This window comes from Accipiter gentilis, chromosome 24, assembly GCF_929443795.1.
Source record: "Accipiter gentilis chromosome 24, bAccGen1.1, whole genome shotgun sequence".
NCBI classification, from domain to species: Eukaryota; Metazoa; Chordata; class Aves; order Accipitriformes; family Accipitridae; genus Astur; species Astur gentilis.
The window spans coordinates 13,502,481-13,524,769 of NC_064903.1; the positions used below are offsets into that span (position 1 = coordinate 13,502,481).

At 56.5% G+C, this 22,289-nt stretch overlaps 2 protein-coding genes across 4 annotated transcripts in view; one reads left to right on the top strand and one right to left on the bottom strand.

Moving 5' to 3' along the window:
- TRMT2B (tRNA methyltransferase 2 homolog B) overlaps positions 1-22,289 on the bottom strand; it is a 233,711-nt gene that overhangs the window by 199,269 nt on the left and 12,153 nt on the right. The gene's annotated exons all lie outside the window — the stretch shown is intronic.
- On the top strand, positions 1,265-21,875 carry MPP1 (MAGUK p55 scaffold protein 1). 3 transcript variants are annotated; one of them, XM_049827704.1, is made up of 12 exons: positions 1,265-1,525; positions 8,217-8,360; positions 8,708-8,786; positions 9,801-9,886; positions 11,133-11,201; positions 15,022-15,218; positions 15,494-15,600; positions 16,526-16,606; positions 17,230-17,310; positions 17,787-17,989; positions 18,620-18,694; positions 20,499-21,875. In XM_049827704.1, exons 1-12 carry the CDS (start codon positions 1,424-1,426, stop codon positions 20,673-20,675), a joined length of 1,401 nt encoding a protein of 466 aa, XP_049683661.1. In that variant the 5' UTR covers positions 1,265-1,423; the 3' UTR covers positions 20,676-21,875. The 3 variants fall into 3 exon arrangements, with proteins under 3 accessions (XP_049683661.1, XP_049683663.1, XP_049683662.1); XM_049827706.1 differs by lacking the exon at positions 17,230-17,310; XM_049827705.1 differs by lacking the exon at positions 11,133-11,201.

A 22,289-nucleotide genomic window follows, 5' to 3' on the forward strand; every position in this document is an offset into this window, starting at 1 on the left:
TTCCTCCCGGCAGCGTTACAGCAGCTGTCGGAGCCGGTCTCGTCAACGCCTGCAGCTCCCACACCTCCTCTTCCCCACATCTCACAGCACTCTGGGCTTCCCGATAGCCCAGTCAGTCAGGAGCAGTTCTGTTCCCACAGGGCAGGAGAAAACTGCTGTCAGAGCAAGATGGATTTTCTTTCTTTTCTTTTTCTCCTCCTCTTACTCCCCTGCTTTCTTGTTTCCTTTCTCTAGGGATTTATGGTCGTCTTTTTTCTTGTATTTCTTAGGGTAACTTCAGACCGAGGCAACCTGGGGAACTCCTTGAGCAGCAGCGTGGGAGTGCGGTGCAAGGAAACCTCAAAACCTGCAGGATCCCAGGGATGGCGTGAAAAATCCTTTCAGTGATTATCTTAAAGAAGATTCCACCAGAATTAATTTCCCATGCCCAGATAAAGCGTAGACTTCACCTGTGCTCTGGAATCAGTAAGACTCACAGCAAGAGCCCAAAATTTTGACAACAGCCCTTCCCACCACACACAGCTCTTGAATGCAGGGGTCTGCCATCCCACCCATAGCCACGCAAGTCACAGATGCACGGGAGGTGGAAAACCCAGAACAGCACGAGAAGACAGCAGTCTCTGCTGCAGCGCAGAGAAAGCCCTCCTTCTTCTCCCCTCGGAGGCTCTCTGGCGCACAGCACACACCGCTCTGCGCACCAGTGTGGCCCAGGGATGACTGTTGGCTTATGAGAGCCAAGTAAGCACCAGTGCTGCTTGGGAGAGGTGCTCCCGGTGTCATTGCTGGGCCTCTGCCCTTGCTGTGAGGGGACAAAGCCTTTCTCAGATCCAGCCTCCTGCCCTGGTTTTGGCAACCACGCGAGCTGGTGCAGCCAGTCCACCCCAGCAGGGTCCCATGTGCATCCAGGCTTGTCAGCACCCTCCCTGGCGCGTGCAGGCTAACAGCTCTGCTAGTGCTTGGCCACGTCCAGGGGCTGACACAGGCCAGGGGCCACTCCCAGCAGAGACATGATGGGTACACTGTTTCACGGGGGAAAAGACCCCACGCGGGCAGCGAGGCGAGGCTCTGATTGGCAGCTGGCGGTGCTGATGTGCCGCCTGTGCGGCGACGCCGTGCCCCATCCCTGCCACTTCTGGGACCGCCCGCCACCGCGGGCCGCTCGGCACCTGCCCGCAGCAAGCGGCGGCGGCCCAACGAGGCCGCAACCACCCGTGCGCCGGCGCGGGGTCGGCCCCGGCCCGCCCCCGGCCGCCTGGCTCCGCCCGGCGCCGCGAGGCCTGGCCGCCCGCAGGCCCCCCCTCGCTGCCACACGGGCGGAGCGTGCGGCTAGCCCGCGCCGCTGCTGGAGCCGGGGCCCGGGCCGGGGCGTTCTGCTGGAGCCAGCGGAGCCGGCTGCAGCTGCTGGCGGCGGATCGGCGGCGGGATGACCCTCAAGTCGGGGCGCAGCGCCAGCGCCGGCAGCATGCGGACGGCGCTCTCCGACCTCTACCTGGAGCACCTCCTGCAGAACCGGGCCAAGCCCGAGGTGAGCGGCGGCTGGAGGGCAGCGCCGCCTTCCAGCCCCGATCCGCCCCCGCGGCGGCCCCGGCACCCCCAAGGAGAGCGCGCCTGTGCCCCCCCGGCCCCCTTCCCCGCCGAGGCCGGGCAGGGAGCCGCGGAGTGCCCCCCCTTCCGCGCGGGCCCTTAGCCCAGCTCCCTGCCCCCAGCTCTGGCCCGGCACAGAGCCCCCGGGGGTCCACCTCCGTCCCGCCCCTCCCACACACGCAGCGGGGAGCAGGGCCCCTAAGACAGAGACCTTACGGCGGGAAGGAGCTGGGCGTCCGGGTACGTGCCCTGTGTGCGCCACTGCCGGTCCCCAGCACCCCAGGAGCGGGGCTTCTCGCTGGGGAACGGGAGGCGCTTTGGGGGAATGGCCATCCAGCGTGGCCGGCACAGCATGGCCGGGCCGGGAAGAAGGAGGTGGGTGCAGGGGAGGAAGACTTCAGCATCCTGCCACGGAGGAGCTTGTGCTTGTTTTGCTGCAAAGTTGTAGCTGGTCTGAACTGGAACTGCCTGTCACATGAGCTGATTCAGCTGCTGAGCAATCTCCAGGTCCACAGCACGGGCTGGAGGGGTGGTGGTGGTGGTGGGTCTCAGCCCCAGAGAAGGAGGATGCAATCAGCCCTTCCCACACCTACCCCGGGGCCGGGAGTGGGCTGGGGGGAGCGCATGCATCCCACCTCCAGTGGAAGGAGAGCAGGCTGCACTAGCAGTCTCGGTTCTGCTGGGAGGGCTCCTTCCCCAGCTGGTGTCATTTGGGGTAGCTTGGGTGCAGCCGGGAACAGGTCAACAGTTCCTGGTGCTAAGCAGCTGGTGCTTTTCTCCCAGCAGAGATTTTCAACTTTGAACAGGAGTCCCTGACGAAGCCATGGCATAACGTGCCTGGGCTGAGGTTTCCAGGTTTCCTTGCAGCTGTGGGGAGCCCCTGAGAGCAGGGAGGAAATTTCCCTGAAGTGCTGTCCTTGGCCTGTCCACCACACAAAAGAGGCTTGTCAGATCTGTCCCACACCAGTTTGTACGGTTGTTATGGCTCAACCCTGGTAGAGTGCTTTAAAAAAAAAGAAAACAGCTTTTAAAGCAAAGTGCTTGGATCAGGCAGCTGCTGTGAGAAGCTCTCCCATCCCTCTGCCTGCAGGATCCAGGCAGAGGACCTGCCTGACTGCAGGCAGAGCAGGGATAAATTGCCAGTGGCAGCAGGGCATGGAAAATGCAGGAGCTGGCCTACAGCTCCCTGGCATTACGGTATATTTATTCCACTAGGGATAAAGAGAGAGGTGACGAACCGGGGTCTGCCTGGGGCCTTTTAAGAGGAGCTCTGTAGAGCTGGCACCCAACTGGCAATACGTGTCCTGAGCTTGCCAGTTGCTCACGTGCTCATCTCTGTGTCATGTGCATGCAGAGACAGTGCTGGCCCAGGGTGGCTGTGGGCCCCTCTGTGGGACAGTAGGGACATTGCCCAGCAGCAGCTCTTGGGAGGGGTGCTGGGTCCAGCTGGCTGCTCCTTGGCTGGAGTCAAACAGGGTGGCTGGGAGGTTCTCTTCCCCATTTCCTCTGGCAGACCCACGTGCTGGAAATGCTGTCCTGTGTTCCTCCCATGGTGGCAGGTCACACAAACCCTTGGCAAGTGGAAGCTGTGTCATTGCTAGAAAACAAGCTGAAATGGAGGAAGGCACTTGCTGTCTTCCCTTGAGCCCCACCACATGCCTGCATATCTTTTCCTTATCTCCCAAGTTGCAAATACAGATTTACCAAAGAGGTATGGGCTTTATTCCCAGCTGTGTACCTGGTTGGCAGGGTGACCTTGGGCATGTCCTCTTATCAGCCATGACTCAGTTCCCCAGCTGTAAAATAGGCAGCAAATGTGACCTTTGAGAGTCCGGTGGAGAAAAGGAGGGTACTTCTGGAGAGAGCTGAGCCTAAGGGTGCAGAGGGGACACTGTGCTTCCCTGTGGGCAGCAGATCCCAGCATCCAGCTGGTGCCAGCTCCAGAGCAGACTGAGGCCACAGTCCCCAGGGACCAAATCCTGAAATGACTGCGGGCAAAACTAGTGGTTGAAAGCCAAGCAAAACTTTTGGGCTTTACCAAAATGAAGTGGGGAGGGCTGGTTCCAACTTTTTCATCTCAAATCCATTTTGCAGCACTCCAGTCTGTAACAGCTGCAGGGAAAAAGCCATTTTGAGGGGCTTGTTCTGGAAGATGGGGATGGAGCATTTGGGCAGCTCCTCAAGATTTCTTCTGTGAGTGTTGTGGTTTTACTGACTCTCCCTTGGAGGTGACCGGTTTCACAAACACATCTGGAAGGCTGCATCAGCCTTTCCTGGTGGGAAGATGGTGCCTCAGCAAAACTGACTGTGCTCCCTTGAAAATCTGGCCCTTCTCCATTGCAGCACTCCATGATCTGGAGTCAATGCGAGGGCATGCAGAGCCAGCAGCATCTTCTGGCCTCCACGACTGCTTATATTTCTATTTCTCAGTTCCCCTTCCCACTGCGACTTGTTGGTGTTGCTGGGCCTCTTCCCAGTGTCAGCAATGTAATCCTGTTTGGTTTAAATGTTTGTTTGTTTTAAAAAACTGGATCATGTTGCTGGAAGGGGTCTTGGGTGAGGTTGCTCCTGCAGTTGTGCTGGCAGACCTGAGAAGGCAGTAGCCCCTGGCAGAAAGCAGGGATGAATTATTTCTAAATGTGCATATGGCTGTTGCTCCCCAGCCTGCTGGACCAGCCCAAAAGCACTCCCAAGCTCAATTTTTTTTTTGCTAGTTTGCTCTTTTTACACATTGCTGTGCTTTATAAGCTGTACTGAGACCATGATGGACACATCTGCCGGACAGTGAGGTTGGAGCACTAGAGGGCCAGAGGAGATGTTGCTTGGCCAGGACATCTCTGCACCAAGCAGTGCCCCAGCCTCCCTGCACACACCTACAGTGATTATAATGTGAAGGGTGATGATTCCTGGAGGGAGCTGGGATTTTGTTGCTCACTGTGGGCAGCGGAGCATGTCTCCCTGCCAGCTGAGAGGGCAATCCTGGGGGATCCCAGCTCCAGGGTTCCCTCCTGCCTCCAAGCTGCTGTACCTTGGAGGCCTGCTTTGCAAAGCCAGCATCATCTGACCTTTCTCCATGTGCTCACCAGGGAGCCCTGCCCTTCCAAGGCTACCTGATACTGAAGTCTCCTGGTTAGAGCAACAAGGAGAGCCCAGGAGCCAAACCACTGAACGTGCCCTTTGCACTACGGTGCTGCTTTCCCCAAGTGCTGCTTCAGCCTCCTGCAAACAAGCTGCCCAGTTAATGTTTGATTTGCCCAGTGACGTGCAGCCCAGCTGAGCCAGCACAGGCAGCAGGAGCAACCCTGGCAAATAATGCTGACCTGCCAGGGGACAGGATGCCAAGCCCTGGGGTCCTCACTGGAGATTAATTCACACGCACCAAGTTCCCTGGTGGCAAACACTGCCTGGGGAGCTGGTGTCCTTCCCTCTGGTCCAGGATACAAGGCAGGCAGCAGTCTGGGGTCTTGAGCAAAATGCAAGCAGGGGGCTGGGGTGCACCTCTTTGACCCATGGAACTGGTGTCTCTGCACATTGCCACCTGGAGCAGGATTTGTGTGTGAGGGTTTGTACCTTCACCAGCCCGCTGCAAGGTACCCATAGGGTTCGGCCCTGCCCAGAACCCAGCAGCCCTATTGCACAGCTCAGCCCCCCAAACTCCTCGTTCCATGTCTGCCCCAAGGCTGGCTCCAGTGGTGACCAAGCCCAGGGCTGTGCAGAACTGGCAGTGGCTGGTGGCCACAGAGCCGGCTGTTAGCAGCACTTGCAGATGTTTCCTGTGGAGCAGCACATAAGTAGCAGTAGTAGCAGTGTCTGGCCTGCTGCCAGCACGCCTCAAAAGGCTCTTGAGGTCACAAGCTACACCAGGCCAAGCCGGCCAAGAGCATGGCGGCTGCCAGGAGAGTGCAGGGTAGGCAGTCCTGTCGGCCGGCTCACATGCATGGAGCATGAGAGCCATGCCCATCTCCTGTCTCTGGCTTCTGGATGCCCAACACTGGGGCTGGAATCTGCCACCCTGTAGGTCCTGGTCCTCCTCATGATCTGGGTGCTTTCCCATCCCCATCCACTGGCTGCCCAGTGCAGTCAGCAAAAGCCCATACCATCCCAGCGTGGCTCTGTTTGGGGCAGAGGGAGTTGCCAGAGGACCCTGCTGGGTTCAGAGCTGCCATCAAGTGCTGGTGGCCATCTCCAGGCACAGCAGAGAGTCTCTGGTGACAAGGCTTGCTCTCTGGGAGTCACTAGGATGACACTGGTGCTGTGTCAGCGTCGAGGGCTGGGTGTTTTCTCCAGCTCTCAGCAAAAAGCAAAGGTCAGGGCTGGGAGGCTCAGCTAGTGGGGTTGGTGGGGACAGTGGGGATGGGAACTTCCAGCACCTGGAGCAGACTGTGCTGTGTCCTGGGTCACTGGACTCTGCTGAGCCTAGAGGTTTGAAGCTGGAGATTGCATGGTGTAACACTTTCCCAAGGCGTGATCAAGATAAGTGTGATCTGTGCTGACTCAACCACCACATGGGCACTTTGGCCTTGGACAGGGCTGGAGAAGTTCCTCATCCTCTTCCACCTCCCACCCACTCGGCAGAGCCGGGACAGCCGGCAGAGCACAGAGAGCCAGCTCTAGGCACCCGCACTGCTGGATCCGTCCCTCTGCCTTGTGAATGGCATGGTAGCAGCGTGCCCTGCTGGGGCTGGCAAGTCAGGCTGGGGGGCTGTGAGTTGCTCTTCCTTCCACCCGTGAGTCCTGGGTGCTGCTCTGGGCTGGGATTCAGCTTCCTGCTTCACGTTTAAGCCGTTGGCAGCCAGAACCCACACAGTTGCCTTTTTCCTCTGAGGAGGAGGTTGGTTGGCTCTCTTCAAAGTAGTTGGCTTAAAAATAAATCGCACATCTTCCCTGTTGCTGCAGCATGGGCACACACCTCCCTGCACCCTTCCTGCCGCAGCTGGGCCCCGCCAGCACCCTTTCATTGAGGCTGCAACAGTGCCCATCCCTCGATCCTGATCTGTCCCTCTCTGCCAGCGCCTCTCCCACTGGCCTGGCTAGTCCTGGCTCTGTTGCCCCAGCCTTCAGCTCCCTCCCTGCTTTGGGCCATTGTGCAGGGCTGGACCGCTGTCTCAGCCCGGCAGCACTCCAGCACATCCCTACCAAAGGTAATGTTATTGTGCTTTAGTGCTGTGCTGCACCCCACCAGCAAATGCTCTTCACCCCAGTTGCACCTGCACAAACCTCCCCATGGCCTGGCTGGATCTTGCCGCTTGGTGGCTTGGGGTCAGGTGCCTGTGGTGGGTGAGAGCAAGCTGGGGTGGCAGGTCAGGCTGCCGCTTCCCCAGCCACTGGCACAGAACCCTGGAGCCCGGCAGTCAGTCAGGTGTTGGCAAGTCGGCATGCAGTGGGGAGAGGTTTTGGCTCTGTCTGGCTGGGCATGGTGTGCCGTGTTGCTGATGCAGGACTAAAGCCAGTGAGGACCATGCTGGGTGTCCCCACAGGTTTGCTGGCTGTGGCTCCCAACTCAGGTGTTGCTGGGAGTTAGGGTGCAAGCTGCAAACTGGGCAGCAAACTGGGCAGCAAAGCTGGGAGCCTGGTGTAGAGCGAGGCAGCCAGGAGGGTATGCCGTGCCTCACAGGCTGGTGCGGGGATTTGAGCATGCTGACAAGGTAGGCAGGGGCTGCAGATCAAAGCTGGCCTGGGTTTTGGTAGGCCAGCACCAATTTGGGAGAGGCTCAAGGGAAGTCCACTGGACTTGGCACCAAACTGGCACATCTGCAGGCTGTGCAGAGACGTTGTCCAGCGTGCCCGAGGGGTTGAACGGGACTGCGCCAGGCTTTCTCAGACTGGGAGGTGGCAGCTCACTTTGCAGTGTCTCTGCTGTATGACAGGGTGGGTTTAGAGGTCTCTGCCTGGGACCCCATGCACCCTCCACCTGCCCTAGTGCCAGCACCTGCTGGAGATGAAGAACAGAGGTTTCCCCGTAGCTGAAAGCCCCTGCTTGGCCTCCCAGTACTGGCCAGCATGAACTGGCCTGGAGCTGGGATCTGGGGAGGGGAATGGGGAGTTTCTGGCTGGTTTGGGAGCACGTTGCCTTCAGTGCCTGGATGTGGACATGGGTCTGCACTGTGTCGGTTGCCCAGTGATGCAGATGAAGAAAGGCTGAACTTGCACACTGAGCAAGAGCAGAGCCTGGCCCCAGTTCTCAGGAGTGAGTCCCAAACTGCTCCGTTCACTTGGTGAAGCTGTCCTTGGCTTTATGCTCTGCAACAAGCCAGCTGTGGGTCAAGCGCTGCTGCAACACAGAAGTAGTGTTTGGGACTTGTTGCTACAGAAGATGATCAGCTGTGGACTCTTTTGGCTTCTGCTACCTGTAGCTTTTCCAAAGTTGTCTTACCTCCTGTGTTTCCTAGGCTGGAAAACTGCAGATTAAGCCCATATCCAAATCTTCAAGGGTGAAGCTCTTTTGCTCTTTTTCTTTTCTTGCTCCTACTGTCCTCTCTTCCACCCCATGGGTCTCTCCTCCCTCTGTGCCCCACCTGCACCCCAGGCACCCTAACACAGTGGAGTAGCTCAGCCCCAGAGCGGGGAGCCAGCACTCCCAGGCCCCATTCGGGTAGAGCCCCTAAACCCTGGTCTTTGTTTTGCCCCGACAGGCCATCACTCAGTCCCTGAACACCATGACTGAGGACATTTATACCAATGGCTCAGCGACTCTGGGCAGCCACTCCCACAGCAACGGCCGCGAGGTGCGGAAGATACGCCTCATCCAGTTCGAGAAGGCCACGGAGGAGCCCATGGTGAGAGCTGGCAAGATCCCAAAGCCTGGTGGCACCCAAGGGGGTGGAGGGGCAGGTAGATCTATGCCAGGGGGGCTGGCCTTAGGGGGAGCAGGAGATGGCTGGAGACCTTGGCCACAGGAAGAAGATGCTGGATCCTGCCTCCTGTCTGGGGACCTGGAGCGAGCCCCATCAAAGAATGGTGACGCTTGTGCCAAGAGGAGCTGCAGCAGGCTGTGCTGGCCAAGCAGGGGGCTTCCCCCCAGCCACTGCACAGCCCACCGTGGACATGGGCCTGGAGAGGACTTTGCTCAGAGCGCAGGAGCTCTCTCCTCCAGCAAGCAGTCATGGATTTTCCTGTCTTCCAGGGAATCACACTGAAGCTCAACGACAAGCAGAGCTGCATGGTGGCCAGGATCTTCCACGGGGGCATGATTCACAGACAAGGTAACAAGGCCTCATAGAAGCAGTGTATGGGGTGCATGTCTGCAGCTCATTTCTTTCTATGCAGAGATGAGGCAGCCCCCCAGCACTGCTGGCTTTCCCCTGTGATGTGGACATCTGTGTCTGTTCCTCCACTAGGAATATGTCAGAAACTCAGGACTCACTGATCTTGCTGCATGGTTGTCATGTTACTAATACTGGAGGCTTTAGGTAGAAATGAAGGGTTGGGGGAAGGGCTCTTCCAAAAAGGAACTGGAGACTGTCTGTCTCTGTCTTGTGATAGGGTCACTGTAACAAGAGATGGATCATACCCCAGAGACTGCAGGGAAAGCTCTTCCAATTCCTAAAGTGCACAGGTGGGACAGGCTTGCTGTGGATTGGCTCTGCAGACCAAAAGAAGATGCCAAAAGACATGAATAGGTGCAATTTTCTGGTTTTGGGTCCTGCCAAGAGGGCATGAAAATGAGATGTTCTGTTCTTAGAAGAGGCCCCTTTTCCAGCCTTGGATCTAAGTGGGAAGTCTGAGCTTACCCCTGGCAAAATAACCCAGGAGCCATTCCAATAATGCTACTGGAGCCTGATTTATAACAGTATATCTGAGGCTGTAATCTGGCTGGGTATATAAACTGAAAACACACAAAGTCAAGAATGCTTGTGTTAAGGGCCCTGTAAGGAGGCTGTCATTTGGCTTCAGGTGAGGTACTTGGGGTTGTACCTGAAACAGGTGCTTTGACTAGTCTAAAGTGCTGAAGGACACATGGTGGAAAGCAACCTGATGATCTTCAGACCGGATGAAGTGTGTGTATTGGGTGGAGTGGGAAGAATTCATTCCTCTTGTGCTTTGGTCCCATGTGCTTAGGTGATGTGTGGCTCTGCAAGCATTGCCCAGGCAAACACCACAGTGTCCTGGCCACAGCTTGCCCAGGGGGTCGGGAGGCTGGTGGAGCTGTGTAGTTTGGATTTGGTGAGAAGCTTTTGTTCAGTCCTGCATTTTCATGTTTCTCTCATTGCTGGCAGGCTCCCTTCATGTGGGTGATGAAATCATAGAAATCAATGGGCAGAGTGTGAGCAACCACTCAGTTGACCAGCTGCAGAAGATGCTGGTAGGTATTTGTGTTTGGCAGGGCTGTTCCCCAGGAAGGACCCATTTGGCCTGCAGATGTGCATGCTGGCTGAACATTCACCCCCCCCTCCTAGATACCAGACCCAACACACAGCTGCCTGCAGCAGTGTAATGTGGCAGGAGCAAGGGCCGCTGTGCCGTAATATGGCCAAATGCCAGGTCTATGTACGCAGCCTTGGTAGTCTGTGCTTGCTGCTTGTTTCTGTCCTCCTGAGAGCAGCAGTGAAGGCTGTTGGCTGAGTCCCTGACATGTGGTTGATGGGTGTGGGGCTTGGAAACCACGTCTGCTTGCCAAGGCTGGTGTGCAACTCCAGCCCAGGGGCCAGCTGCTCTTGCAGACCTGAGCTGCTCCTGCAGGTCATCTTGGTGCCATTTTCCTGCTGCTGAGGTCATGGTGATCCTGCCAGGCCCTTGCTAGAGAGAGCTTTAGACAGAGTCTCAGACCTCCCTTGGGTTGTCACACTAAGGCCATTCTGGTCCATGCCTAGCATGTGGGACCTGGCTGGAGGGAGGTGGTGGTGGTGCTAAAGACACCCACCAGCAGCCTCAACAGGAGGCCTGGCCCTGCTGCAGTGCCATGGTCCTCTCCTACTTGGTGGCAGGACGTCCCTGCTCCAGACAGCAGGACCAAGGAGGAGCTTGTCTTTATCTGTTTCCTGAGAAGGGCAGTTGGCCCAGGAGGCCCCTCGAAGCCTCCAAATATGGTTGTCCCCACAGGACCGTGTAGGTCTTGTGAAGCATGTGGGGCAACAGTGCATCTGGCCTGTGGCAGGCAAGGGTGTGCTGTGCCTCTAATGTCACCAGGAGGGCAGGAGCGAGAAGCCAGCGTGGAGAAGACAGATGTAGAGGACCTGGCAGAACCAGCCTCTCTTCCCAGGCTCCTCACTGGGGCAGCCAGGCCGGAGACGATACAGATCTCCATGTTTGTCCCAGTGATGTTTAGCAGTGCCCACAGCCAGTCCCTTGTGGGGGTGTTGGTGTACCCCCATGGGGATGGGACAAGCATGACAAAGCTATGCTGCCACAGCTCTTAGCTCAGCCCCAGCAGAGCTATTTCTGGCCAGGCTGTGGTGTCCCCAAGCATCACAGCATGGTTGGGAGCATCCAGGATGCTTGCTTTTGCAGGTCCTGGCACTCAGCAGCTCCCTACACAGGTTGCTGCTGTCAGGCTGCCTCCAGGCATCACCTCCTCCAACTCTTCTTTCTCCCCTTCCTTTGTTCACTAGAAAGAAACCAAGGGGATAGTCTCAATAAAAGTCATTCCCAACCAACAAAGCCGCCTCCCTGCTCTCCAGGTAAGTGCAGCCTCCAGACCTGTGGGCTGTGCTGGGACATGGTTGTGGGGCCAGAGCAAACCATGAGGGACCAGCGCTGGGGAGAGAGCTGTGCTGAGCCAGGGGAAGGACAAGGGGATGGCTGCCCAGTAACCTCGCCTGAGCTGCTGGAGGATGAAGGGACCTGTCCTGTGCTTACATCACTTCAAACGAGCAGATTTTGGCCCCGTGTGGATGTATTTACCCAATGTGTATGTAGGAACGTGCGCCTGGGATGCCTGAGCCACAGTGGTACGTGTGCAGTGTTTGGTGATGGGACAGCAGCGGCATGTGCACACCAGGAAGCGTGAGAGTTTCCTGCCACCTTCAGAGCCACGGCCATTAGAACCACATCCCCAATAGAGGGCCACAGCAGCACCTCCAGATGCAGCACCAAGCTCTCACTGCTCCCCGCCGTCATTGATGCCCAGTGCATCAGCCACAAGGAGGGTGACGTAGGTCTGGATGCTGCAAGCATGCTTGTGAGCAGCAAGTGGGAGGAAGGAAGTGGTGTGGGAGAGGAAGGCAGCTCCTTGCACCTGCTGCCACTGCCAAGGTGGGGGTGATGTACTGTGGCAGGGGGTGACACCTGCCTGGCTTAGCCTCTGAAGTCCTGCTGTGGCCAAAATACTCAGGATAGTGGGGAGGGCTGGCTCCTCTGCCAAGACTTAGTGCATGGTGGCTGGGATGCTGTCCTATCTCTGGGTGCAGGAACCAACCCAGTGCTGTGGATAGGCAGGAGTGGGAGGGTAGCTCAGAGACAGAGGGTGGGGGTGGATGGTGCGGGGCTGGGGGAGCCCATGTCACCCTCCTTCCTTACCCAGAGAAGCTGAAGTCTCTGAACATGGTGGCAAGTGAAGACTGTCTCTGATTCTTGCTCAGCCCATGCTGTCCCCATGTCCCCAGCTCAACCAGCCTTGCACATTTGTTTATCAAACAGTGGCCGATGTCTGCCCTTCTCTGCTGTCCATCTGCTCTCCCTGGCCTGACCCAGCCAGCTCCAATTGGCCAGGCCAGCTCAGCGCTGGGGCGGGGGGTGAAGTTACCTCAGAAAAAGAACATAGTTGCTGGCTTGCCCAAGGCTGGCTGTGGGCTCAGGGAAGTATACAGGGTCAAACTCCTTTCCAGCAACAGTTGTCCTTCCTCTTCCTGTCTCCAGCGCTGTGGTGCTGTCTGTTCCACAGAAACACAACTCATGGGCTGCCCGTGTTTCTGTTTGTTGCAGTCCACTGCCGAGAGTGGACTTTTGATTTTGTTTAAACTCCTGGATCCGCATGATCACTGTCATTTCAGAGCCTGGCAGGCAGGATGGTGCAAATCCTGGCATCATTATGACCCCCTGCCCTGGCTTGCCCCACAGCCTAGCAGCCAGCCATTTTGAGGCCAACTGAGTGTCCCTTGGGGCAGGTCTGCTTGGGAGGATCTTAATGAGGAGAAGCACTGAGCACTCAGGGCTCTTGAGGTCACCTCCAACCTGTTCCCAGGCACAAACTGCAGCCTTTTGACTTTAAAGACCAGGGCTTCCAATGCTGGAGCCTTCTCAGTACCTGGGCTTCTAGCCCCAGAGAGGTGGCTGGCAGCAGGCAAGCAAATAAATAGCTTGCATTTGGAGCTGGCCCTTTGCAGTCCGTGGGTGGTGCCTGGAGCTGTCTAATGCTAATTCATAATTGGTGTAAGGGAAGGTCTTTCCAAAAGTGACATAGCTATGTCTGGTTGGGGGTATCAGGGCCGAGAAGCAGGAGCAGAGGGCTCCAGGCAGGCGCCTGGGCAGTGCTTGCTGTATGACCCTTGTGTGTTTGTGTTGATGACCAGCTTCCTGGTGCCAGAGAGTGCTTTCAAAGCAAGCATCAGTCCTCATACTGAAAGGAGATTCCACTCTTCTTGTCTTCCATTGTGAGAGATCTCACGTCACAGTTTGATCCATATGCTCTGTTTTTCTGGCAGTGAAAGAGAACCACGTTTGTTCACAGACCTGCTGGCCCTGTGCCTCCAGCAGCACTGCTGAAGGAGGACATGCTGTGGGAAATTGTTTTGATGTGGAACAATGACAACATGGTCTACCCTACCCAGGGAGCATGATTTTTCCAGGCCCTGCCTATCACATCTGAGGACAGGACATAGGCATCAGCCCACATGAATCCTTTTGTCCACTCGCTACATGCTGCGTTTCTGGGATAAATAACTTGATAGGGTTGTACCTGGGGAAAGCCTGCATTAGAACAAGAATGAGGCTGATTCTGATGGTGCTGCTTCCCCTGTAGAAGGATCTCCTGCTGATGGCATGACTGCTGGGCAGCCCTTCAGGCACACTGCTGGCTCAGGGCCCAGCAACCTCCTGAGTGATCACAGAAGTCTCAAACAACAGGAACCACGCATGACGTGTGGGAGAGCCTGCAGGACTTTGCACCATGACTGGGGGCTCCCAGCAGCCTCAGGCCCACAGGACAGAAAACCCCACGAGGGCAGCAAACGCAATGTGAGGTTTGTGCTTAGCCACAGCCTTACTTTGTTCCCTAAACCCTGCCTTTCACTCCCCATCCTCCATATCCTGCCTTGGCTTTTCCCCCACCCTAGTCCTGACCTGGTCCTGATCTTGCCAGTAGCACTGGCCAGAGAAAAATTGCAGCTGCATCAGCATTTTAGATGAGAAACTGTTCATCCAGGCACTGAGAGCAAGCAGTAGTGCAGAAAGTGCTGGGTACACATGCATGGTCTGCCCTCCTTCTGGGGATAGGTGACTCATCCATCCTGTTGCTCTCTGATGGTCTGTTCTTCCTGAACAGGCTTCCTGGAAAACAAAGTCTGTGTGCAAAAGCCACATGCTGTTTCTTTCCTGACCTTGCAAAGATGTTTGGGGGGCAGCAAGAGTCCAGAGGTGCCCAGCTGCCTGCTGGCTTCAGGCCTTGAGGACAGGGGGAGGCAGCAGGGTGGGCTGCCCCAGTGGGAGCAGGTGCTGTAGACTCCCTCCAAAAAGCTGAGTGAGCAGAAGGGACAGGGAAAGGCTGCTCTGTCATGCTTTCCTGGTTCCCAGCACTTCCCCAGCCCCAGGAGGGTGGCACAGTGGCCTGGGAAGCAGCAGCAGCTCCTTTCCAGTTGCAGCTGTGATGAACATAACATTGCAAGAGTAGTTGATGCTGAAGAGGCCAGACACAGGCAGGGATGGACATGACACTGCAGCCTTGGCTCCCCAAAGGCCCCGTGCCACTCAGGGGAGTGTCTGCTGCTGGGGAGAGGCCAAGGTACAGCTGAGACGTGGCCTTTCCTGGGGTCCCTAGGACATGGGATTGCAGGATGCACTGTTGTGATGGCTCCTCTCTGCTCATCCCATTGCAGGCCCCAATTGCTGTGCACCCTGTTGGTCCAGGTAGTGGGACTCATCTCTGGCTGGCTCAGCTCACCAGCACTGTGCAGCACATGTGGGACTACAGGGGGGGCTACATGTCAGGGTTCGAGCACCAGCTGCGGGGCATGCAGGCCTGCCTCGAGGCAGCAGCCATTTCACTGGCTCCCAATAGGGCCAAGATGTTGTCCTCCTCCCTCCCTCCCTCACCAGCACGTCTCACTGCAGCTCCATGCCCAAGAGCTTCCCCCAAGGCTCTGTACATCTCCTTTTTCCCCACCTAGCCTTGTGAGGCCTGGAAAGCGGCAGGGACTGGGGTCCCTCCTGGAGCAGGGACCTTGTGCCTGGAGCCAGCTCTGCAATCACTGCCAGGGGATGCAATGTGGGGTCAGCAGCTAGACACAACCAAGTTTAGCCACCCTGCATGACCATGCTGACTCCAGCCTGCTCTCTTGTTTGCAGATGTTCATGAGGGCACAGTTTGACTACGACCCCAAAAAAGACAACCTAATCCCCTGCAAGGAAGCAGGGCTGAAGTTTCAGACCGGCGATGTGATTCAAATCATAAACAAGGATGACAGCAACTGGTGGCAGGGCCGGGTGGAGGGGTCCTGCACCGAGTCGGCAGGACTCATCCCTTCTCCAGAGCTGCAGGAGTGGTAGGTCCCTGGATTTGGCCAGAAGGTCTGGATCTGGGAGTGGAGGTGGGAACAGTGACCATGTGCTACCAGGAGTGTGACTTTGTTGGGTAACGCCAGCGTTACTGTTAGGAAAAGGAGGCAAACGTCCCCTTCATCTACCACAGAGTGAGCCTTTACCTGTCCCAGCAGCCACCCTGCCCCTCTTGCCCTTGCATGTCTGAGGGACAATCCCACTGCTCCCCCAGGTCTTGGGGTAACAGCTGGACCATGGTGGTGTCCTCCTCTCTCGGCAGGCGTGTGGCGAGCATCACCCAATCCACTCAGAGTGAATCCCCAAGCTGTAGCCCATTTGGGAAGAAGAAGAAGTGCAAAGATAAATACCTGGCCAAGCACAGCTCAAGTAAGTGTGAGCAGGGCAATGGGCTCCATCCCCAGCCCTTGCCATCACTCCTGCCTCTGGGCAGAGGCAGGTCTGTCCTCCATGGGAATCAGACAAAACGGCCCACCTGTGTTGGCAGTGGGTCCTCTGGAAGATACCCCACAGCTGTCAGCTTTTTTGAGTCCCTTCTCCAAAGTCCTCATACCCCTCAGGTGGCCACAGCTGTGTACCCATGCAGCTGTGTAGTGCACAAGGCTGGGGCCAGCTCATGCAGGAGCCAGGCACTGAGCTCCTATACTCTCCTGCAGTGACAAGCCCTGGCACCTCCTGGCCCCAAGCTCCTTGGGACGTCAGGCTCCCAGGCCTCAAACCTTGCAAGCTGCTGCATGCAGGGCAGGTGGTGGCCTTGCTGCTGCTCAGCAATGAGGGAGCAGCCTGAACTGCTCCCCACAGCTGCCAAGCCATGTCCCTGGTGGGGCAGGGAGCCTGCCCCTCAGTTGCCCATGCAAACACCTCATGCTAAGCATGCCCTGGGCCAGCAAACATAGGTGCCTGAGGACATCCTGGCTCCTAGCCCAGCCTGCAGCTCCAACCAGCAACAAACATGGCCATAAATCAGGAAGATTAAAGCTCTGCCAGCAACAAGCTCCCTGCAGCATCCTGCCCCATGTCCTACTGTCCTGAGCCGAATTACTAAGCAAGAGCAGCCCTGTCTTCTCCTTCGGCAGCTGCTGGTCCAGGACTCCAGCACCCCCTCTGCACCTCACTTGCTGCTGAGGCTGCTGCCCTTTTCCCCAAGCAGCCAAACGGACAAGCTCCCAGCCCAGTCCTGATCACTCCCTCCGTTATGCCCAAGGACCTGCCTGTGGTCCAATATGCATGCAGTCCTGCTGCTCTGGCTGAGCCAGCTCTGACCACTTGCTGTCTTGTTTCTTCTCCACCCCAGTTTTTGACCAGCTGGATGTGGTTTCATATGAGGAGGTGGTGAGGCTGCCTGCCTTCAAGAGGAAGACTCTGGTGCTTATCGGTAGGTCCTGCCCCAGGCATCCTCCACAGCACAGGGGCTGTGTGTGGTGGGTCCCGGGGGGGAACCAGGACTGGACAGGGGCTAGAGCAGCACTGCCCTTCAAAACCTAGTAAGCTCTGGGGAGTATTTCTTCCGCCTGCAGCAGTCAGCAGGCAGGCTGACCTCCTCCATGCAGCATTGTGCATAGTCTGGCCACCTGCACTATGATGCTGAGGTAGAGTTAATTCAGGAGTTTCCAGCTCCTAAGTATTTTTATGGATAATTTTTATTAAAAGCAGCTGTGGTCTGCACAGCTGCACCAAAGCAAGCACTCCCAAGCTGTGGCAGCTGAGCACTTGTCAGTGGACGCCATGGGCATAGGGCAGCCCATGTGGCCCAGCTGTGGTGGCTGCTCAGCAGGCACAGGTCCTGTCTCCAGCTGGGGCTGGAGGTGAGTACACCCAGGGCAGGGAGAGCCTCTGCGAGGGCTGGAAGACACCACGGACCAGCTCAGAAAGCAGATCCTGGGCAAGGCCCCAGGAGCTCTGCACCTTTCCTCAAATGCAGAGCTGCAGAGGGGCCCCAGCATCTCCTGCAAGGCTTCTCTGAGCCCAGCTCCAGCATCCATCCCTCCTTCTCTGCAGGGGCCAGTGGTGTGGGCCGTAGCCACATCAAGAACGCTCTGCTCAGCAACAACCCAGAGAAGTTCATGTACCCACCCCCATGTAAGTACCCAGCCAGGGTGAAGGGCACAGCACAGGACATGTTTCCTCTCACCTCCTTGAGCTGGGACCTTCTGACAGGAGATGGGAGATGGGGAGATGTTCCTCCAGCACCACCAAGCCCCTGATGCCAGAGGCCACCACAGAGGGCACTGTAGGACCTCCCTGCCTGCTGTCCCATGGGCTGAACCTACCCACAGATGGCTGCAGGGCTGCTACCGCACACACTGCAGACACCTCACTCTACATATCCCAGTGGCTCTCCTCAGGCTGGCCAGGTTCACTACTTGCCCCAAGCAGGAAGGAGTTGAAAGGGGACTAGTACAGCCTAGTTTTGAGGTACACAGGTCCTGCATGCCCTAGCCCCATGCTCAGAAAGGGGAGGCAAGACATCCAGGTCACCCAGAACAGAGGCTGTCTGCTCCGCTGTTCCCCAGTCCTTTTGGGGGCCAGCACTCACCATCTCCCTCCCTCCCCAGACACCACACGCCCCCAGAAGAAGAATGAGGTGGATGGGAAGGACTACTACTTTGTGTCTACTGAGGAGATGACCCGGGACATCTCGGCCAATGAGTTCCTGGAGTTCGGAAGCTACCAGGGAAACATGTTTGGCACCAAGTTTGAAACAGTGCACAAGATTCACCAGCAGGACAAAGTCGCTATTTTGGACATTGAACCCCAGGTAGTAAGCAGGGGAAGGGGTGGGCAGGATGGGGGCTGCCACAGATTGAGCTACCTGTGTGCTGGCTGTAACTGTCCTTACCTTCCCTGTTGCACTGCCCACCTGCCCTTCCCAAAGGAAAAACCCAGGGAGTGCTGGAGTGCCATTTCCATTCCCAAGACACAAGAACAGTGAGGGTATTCCACGTCACAGCAAGACCAGGGCCAGGCTGCCATGGGGGTGCAGGGCCAGCACAGGCTCCACACAGGGACCCTTTCCCCCTCTCCAACACCAAGCATCTGAGTGCTGCTTTGCAAAGAGACAGTTGTGTCCAGTAGCCAGCCCAGAGCAGGGTTAGTGATGCCCTAGTGTTCTGCTCCATGAGATGCAGGGGAAGCCATGCTAGAACTCCTGCTCCAGCTTTGCCGAACTGTCCCCACATTACCCAACTACACCCAGGCTCAGGAGTCCACCCAGAGAGCCCACGGACCCAGACTAGGGGTGGCCCCTTTAGCCCATCACTGCATCAAGTGCACCATCGCATCCTGGCTGGGGGGGCAGCATGGGGTAGTGGGGGACAGCAGCCAGCCATCTGCACTTGCTCCCACTCTGAGGAATGGCCACAGTCTAACTACACCCCTCTCTCCACAGACCCTGAAGATCATCCGCACGGCTGAGCTCTCACCATTCATAGTCTTCATTGCCCCAACAGACAAGGCAGAGCAGGTGGGTGGCAGGGCACCGAGGCTGTCTCCCTCTGGCCAGGCTTGCCTGCCCATGGCAGGGGGGGCAGGGAGCCTGATGCAGCAGACCAGGACTCTCTCCCTGCTTCACATCAGCTTCTTCCTGTCTGCATTGATTTTTGTGGTCCAGGAGAGCACAGCAACTTCCTCAGCCCAGACCTGAGAAACAGGAATTAGCGATTCCTGCAGCTGTAAACTCTCTCCTAGATTGACACTGCCCAGCAATGATCATCCCTGCAGCATAATCAGCTGCTAACATGTAGTAGGGAGCACAGCCCAGCACTCAGGGCCATTTCCAGCTGCAGCAGCGCTGCAGAGCAGGAACATTTATCCTGCCATCAGCAATGCAAACGGGACACACCAACAGCAGCTCCTTTCATTCTTTGCCTCAAGATGCTCATCCCTCCAAAATTAGGATGACAGCAGCACTGATGACAGTTAACTCACACAGCACCAAGCACTGCAAGGCTGGGAGCCACACTGCTATTTCCCGGGAAGCCCCCCAACACAGGGAGCAGTGCTGCCTACCCTGCCCTGCTGCAGCCTGCAATCCCTGAGGGCTAACCTCCACAGGGAGACGGGAAGCAATGGGGAAGCAGGGAAACCCATAGAGCTGTGCTTCTGGACTCATGGCCAGCCACCTCTTCCAACCTATTAATTTGGGGTTCACAAAGCTTAAGATAGATATTTATGCAGCCTTCAGAGCAAACACTGCACAGGCATTTAGAGCCACATTAACCTACAGAGGATTGTAAACCCAGATGTAGCAGGCTGGGGAGGGGGGGAAGGGGGCCAGTGTCAGGACAGAAAGGGCAGTTAGGCAGCCTGCTGCCCCCACCTCCATACCCCATCACCCACCACTGCCTCCAGACAGAGGAATTAAGTCCTGCCGCAGTGGGCAGGGCCAGCTTTGCTGGTGCAAGCACTATATATAGCTAGCTGCTGCAGCTCAGGGAACTGCTTACTAGAAGGCATGCAGCAAAGCCAAAATGTGACCCAGCAGAGCTCACATGACCCAGGCAAACTGCTTATTGGTCTCCCTTCTCCACGCCCAAGAGCTGCCGGGCAATACACAGCAGAGCTGCAGTAAGAACAGCACCCCAAGCTCATGCCCCATCCCACCCCCAGCCCTGAAGCATGGAGCCACCTGTGTTTCAGGCTCCATTAGGGAGCTATGTGAAAATCGGTCTGGACTTTGCTGTTGAGGGCCCAGCTGCCCACAGGGACACACTCCCAGGATGCCCCTGCTAGCTGGGGAGCTGCACAGGACAGCAAAATTGGCAGGAGGGAGCAAGCAGCTTACTTTTACTATGAAGAAATTTAACTCTATCCCAGCCCAAACCAGTAGAGAGGCTGGTACAGCACTGCCAAGAGGGAGAGACTATCCTGCAGGGATCCTACCTTGAAACCAGCCTTAGGCCTTGAGCTGTCTATACTGCATAGTGTAGTAAAGAGCAGCCCACTGCTCAGTGAACATTCTCCTCCTAAGGAGCTGCCGCAAAGCATTTTGAAGATAAATACAAGACCAAGCAGGTCTGGCCTCACTTAGCAGGTAACCTGATGCTCCCAGCATTGCATAAAAGTCCAGCAAAACCCCCAGACACACACTCCCAAAGATCACACAACAGCTCCTAGCTTGTCAGACAAGCTGCAGGGATGGGCTGTGCTCTGATAGTTAGCAACCACTTGAGTTGGTTTTGGTGGTGGGAGGGAATTTGCCTGTTGGGGTGGGCTGTGAAATTACCCTCCTCCCCAGCCTCCAGAGCACTCTCTCCCATTTCTTGCAGTCAGAGGCTTTGCAGCAGCTCCGGAAGGATTCAGAGAGCATCCGGAGCCGGTATGCACACTACTTTGACCTCTCACTGGTCAACAATGGGGTGGAAGAAAGCCTCCAGCTGCTGCAGGAAGCCTTTGAGCAGGCCTGCAGCTCTCCGCAGTGGGTGCCTGTCTCCTGGGTCTACTGAGAAGGCATCTGACCCCAGCCGCTTCCCATCAACCATCCTGCAGCCATGGGGAGAAACCTTCTCTTTAGCTTCCACACACAACCCAGCACAACTCCCCTCCTCTGCTGCTCCACAGACATGGTCTCAATTGGTTGACATACATGACACACACAGAGTCTCCGGATCCCCTCTCCCAGGGGAATGCAGGTCAGGGGCTGCCCAGGGGATGGCCACCTCCCTCGGCACTGCAATGCAGCACTAAGTGGCTACAGCAGAGCCCAGGGCACCCCATTAGCTCGGAGGACGGCTCCCCACCTCACCAGGCAAGGGAAGGCACAGTCCTGCTGTAGTACCCGGCCAATCTTCTCTGCATCAGTCCCAAGGGAAGTGGTAGAGCAAGGCCTTTCCAGGCAGATGTCCCCTGCTATCATGGGAGTGCACATTGTGCCACAAGCACCTTGAAAGCCTGGCTGGTGTCTGCAAGGCTTCAAGGATGCCCAGGGCTTAGGAGGTTTTGCACAGACCATGCCAGAGCTCCTATATCCAAGGGTTTCCCCTCACAAATGGAGAAGAGCAGAAAAAGGCAAGCATGGATTTGACAAAGGTGGCATTCTCCACGCCACGCCCAGGCAGGTCTCACCCTGCGTTCTGACCTTGGGAGTTCCGATTCACCCTGTGCAACTGTAGTTGTAAAAACTCACTGTATTTTAAATTCTCACTGTCCAGCTTGGATTGTTATTGCCTGGCCAGAGAAACTCGGCAGCAGCTGAGAAGTCCCACAGATCAAACCCCACAGGGACAGTTCAATGGGTAAAATGGATCCAGCTACAATTATCTGTTGCATGCAGTAGAAACAGTGTCTCTACAAAGATCATCCAGGCATGCTTTCCAGAGTCTAGGGTGTCTTACACATTGTATGCAAACATAAAATCCACCCATACAAAGGGGTTCCTTCTTCTGCAGGAGCATACTGACGCATAAGCCCCACCATGACCATGTCCCAGAAAGCACCACCATGCCTCCTGGGCAAACTGTAGCCATCATTTAGGTGAAAATCTCATTTGTGCTCAGCAGTCAGCTAGGGGAAAGGGGAACGGGGTTAAGAAGTCTTGTGCAATTTTTTAAGGATGCCAAAAATAAAATCTGTTGATGTGCAATAAGGACCTTCGTTCTGATCCACTACAGGGAAACAAAGAGCAGCAATAAACGTGCTGAAACATTGCTGTGACTGGTGTTTTGCCTCTTAAGCTGAGCACTTGCTCACAGCTGAAGTCTGCTCCTGCCTCTCTGACTCTAACACTCAAGGTTCAGCAGGCCAGGGCCAAACAGTCCCTCCAGCCACCGTCAGACCTCTCCAGAAGCTCACTTCAGCACAGGCAAAGGAGGAAAGAGAACACCCAGATTCCAAGCACACGCCCCAGTGGGTTTTACCGAAGTGGAGGGTGGCCCCTAAGCACCTGCAAAGTCCTGACCAGCAACAAAGGCCTCTCTAGTGATAGTCCACATCAACATGACCACTTCTCTGCACCAGCAGCTTCTTCAGGAAAGCAGCACAAAGGCTGGGCAGAAGGGGCAGCCATTTACATGCCCAGCTGCAGCACGCACATGTATTAAGCTGCCTCCCCTCCCCACAAA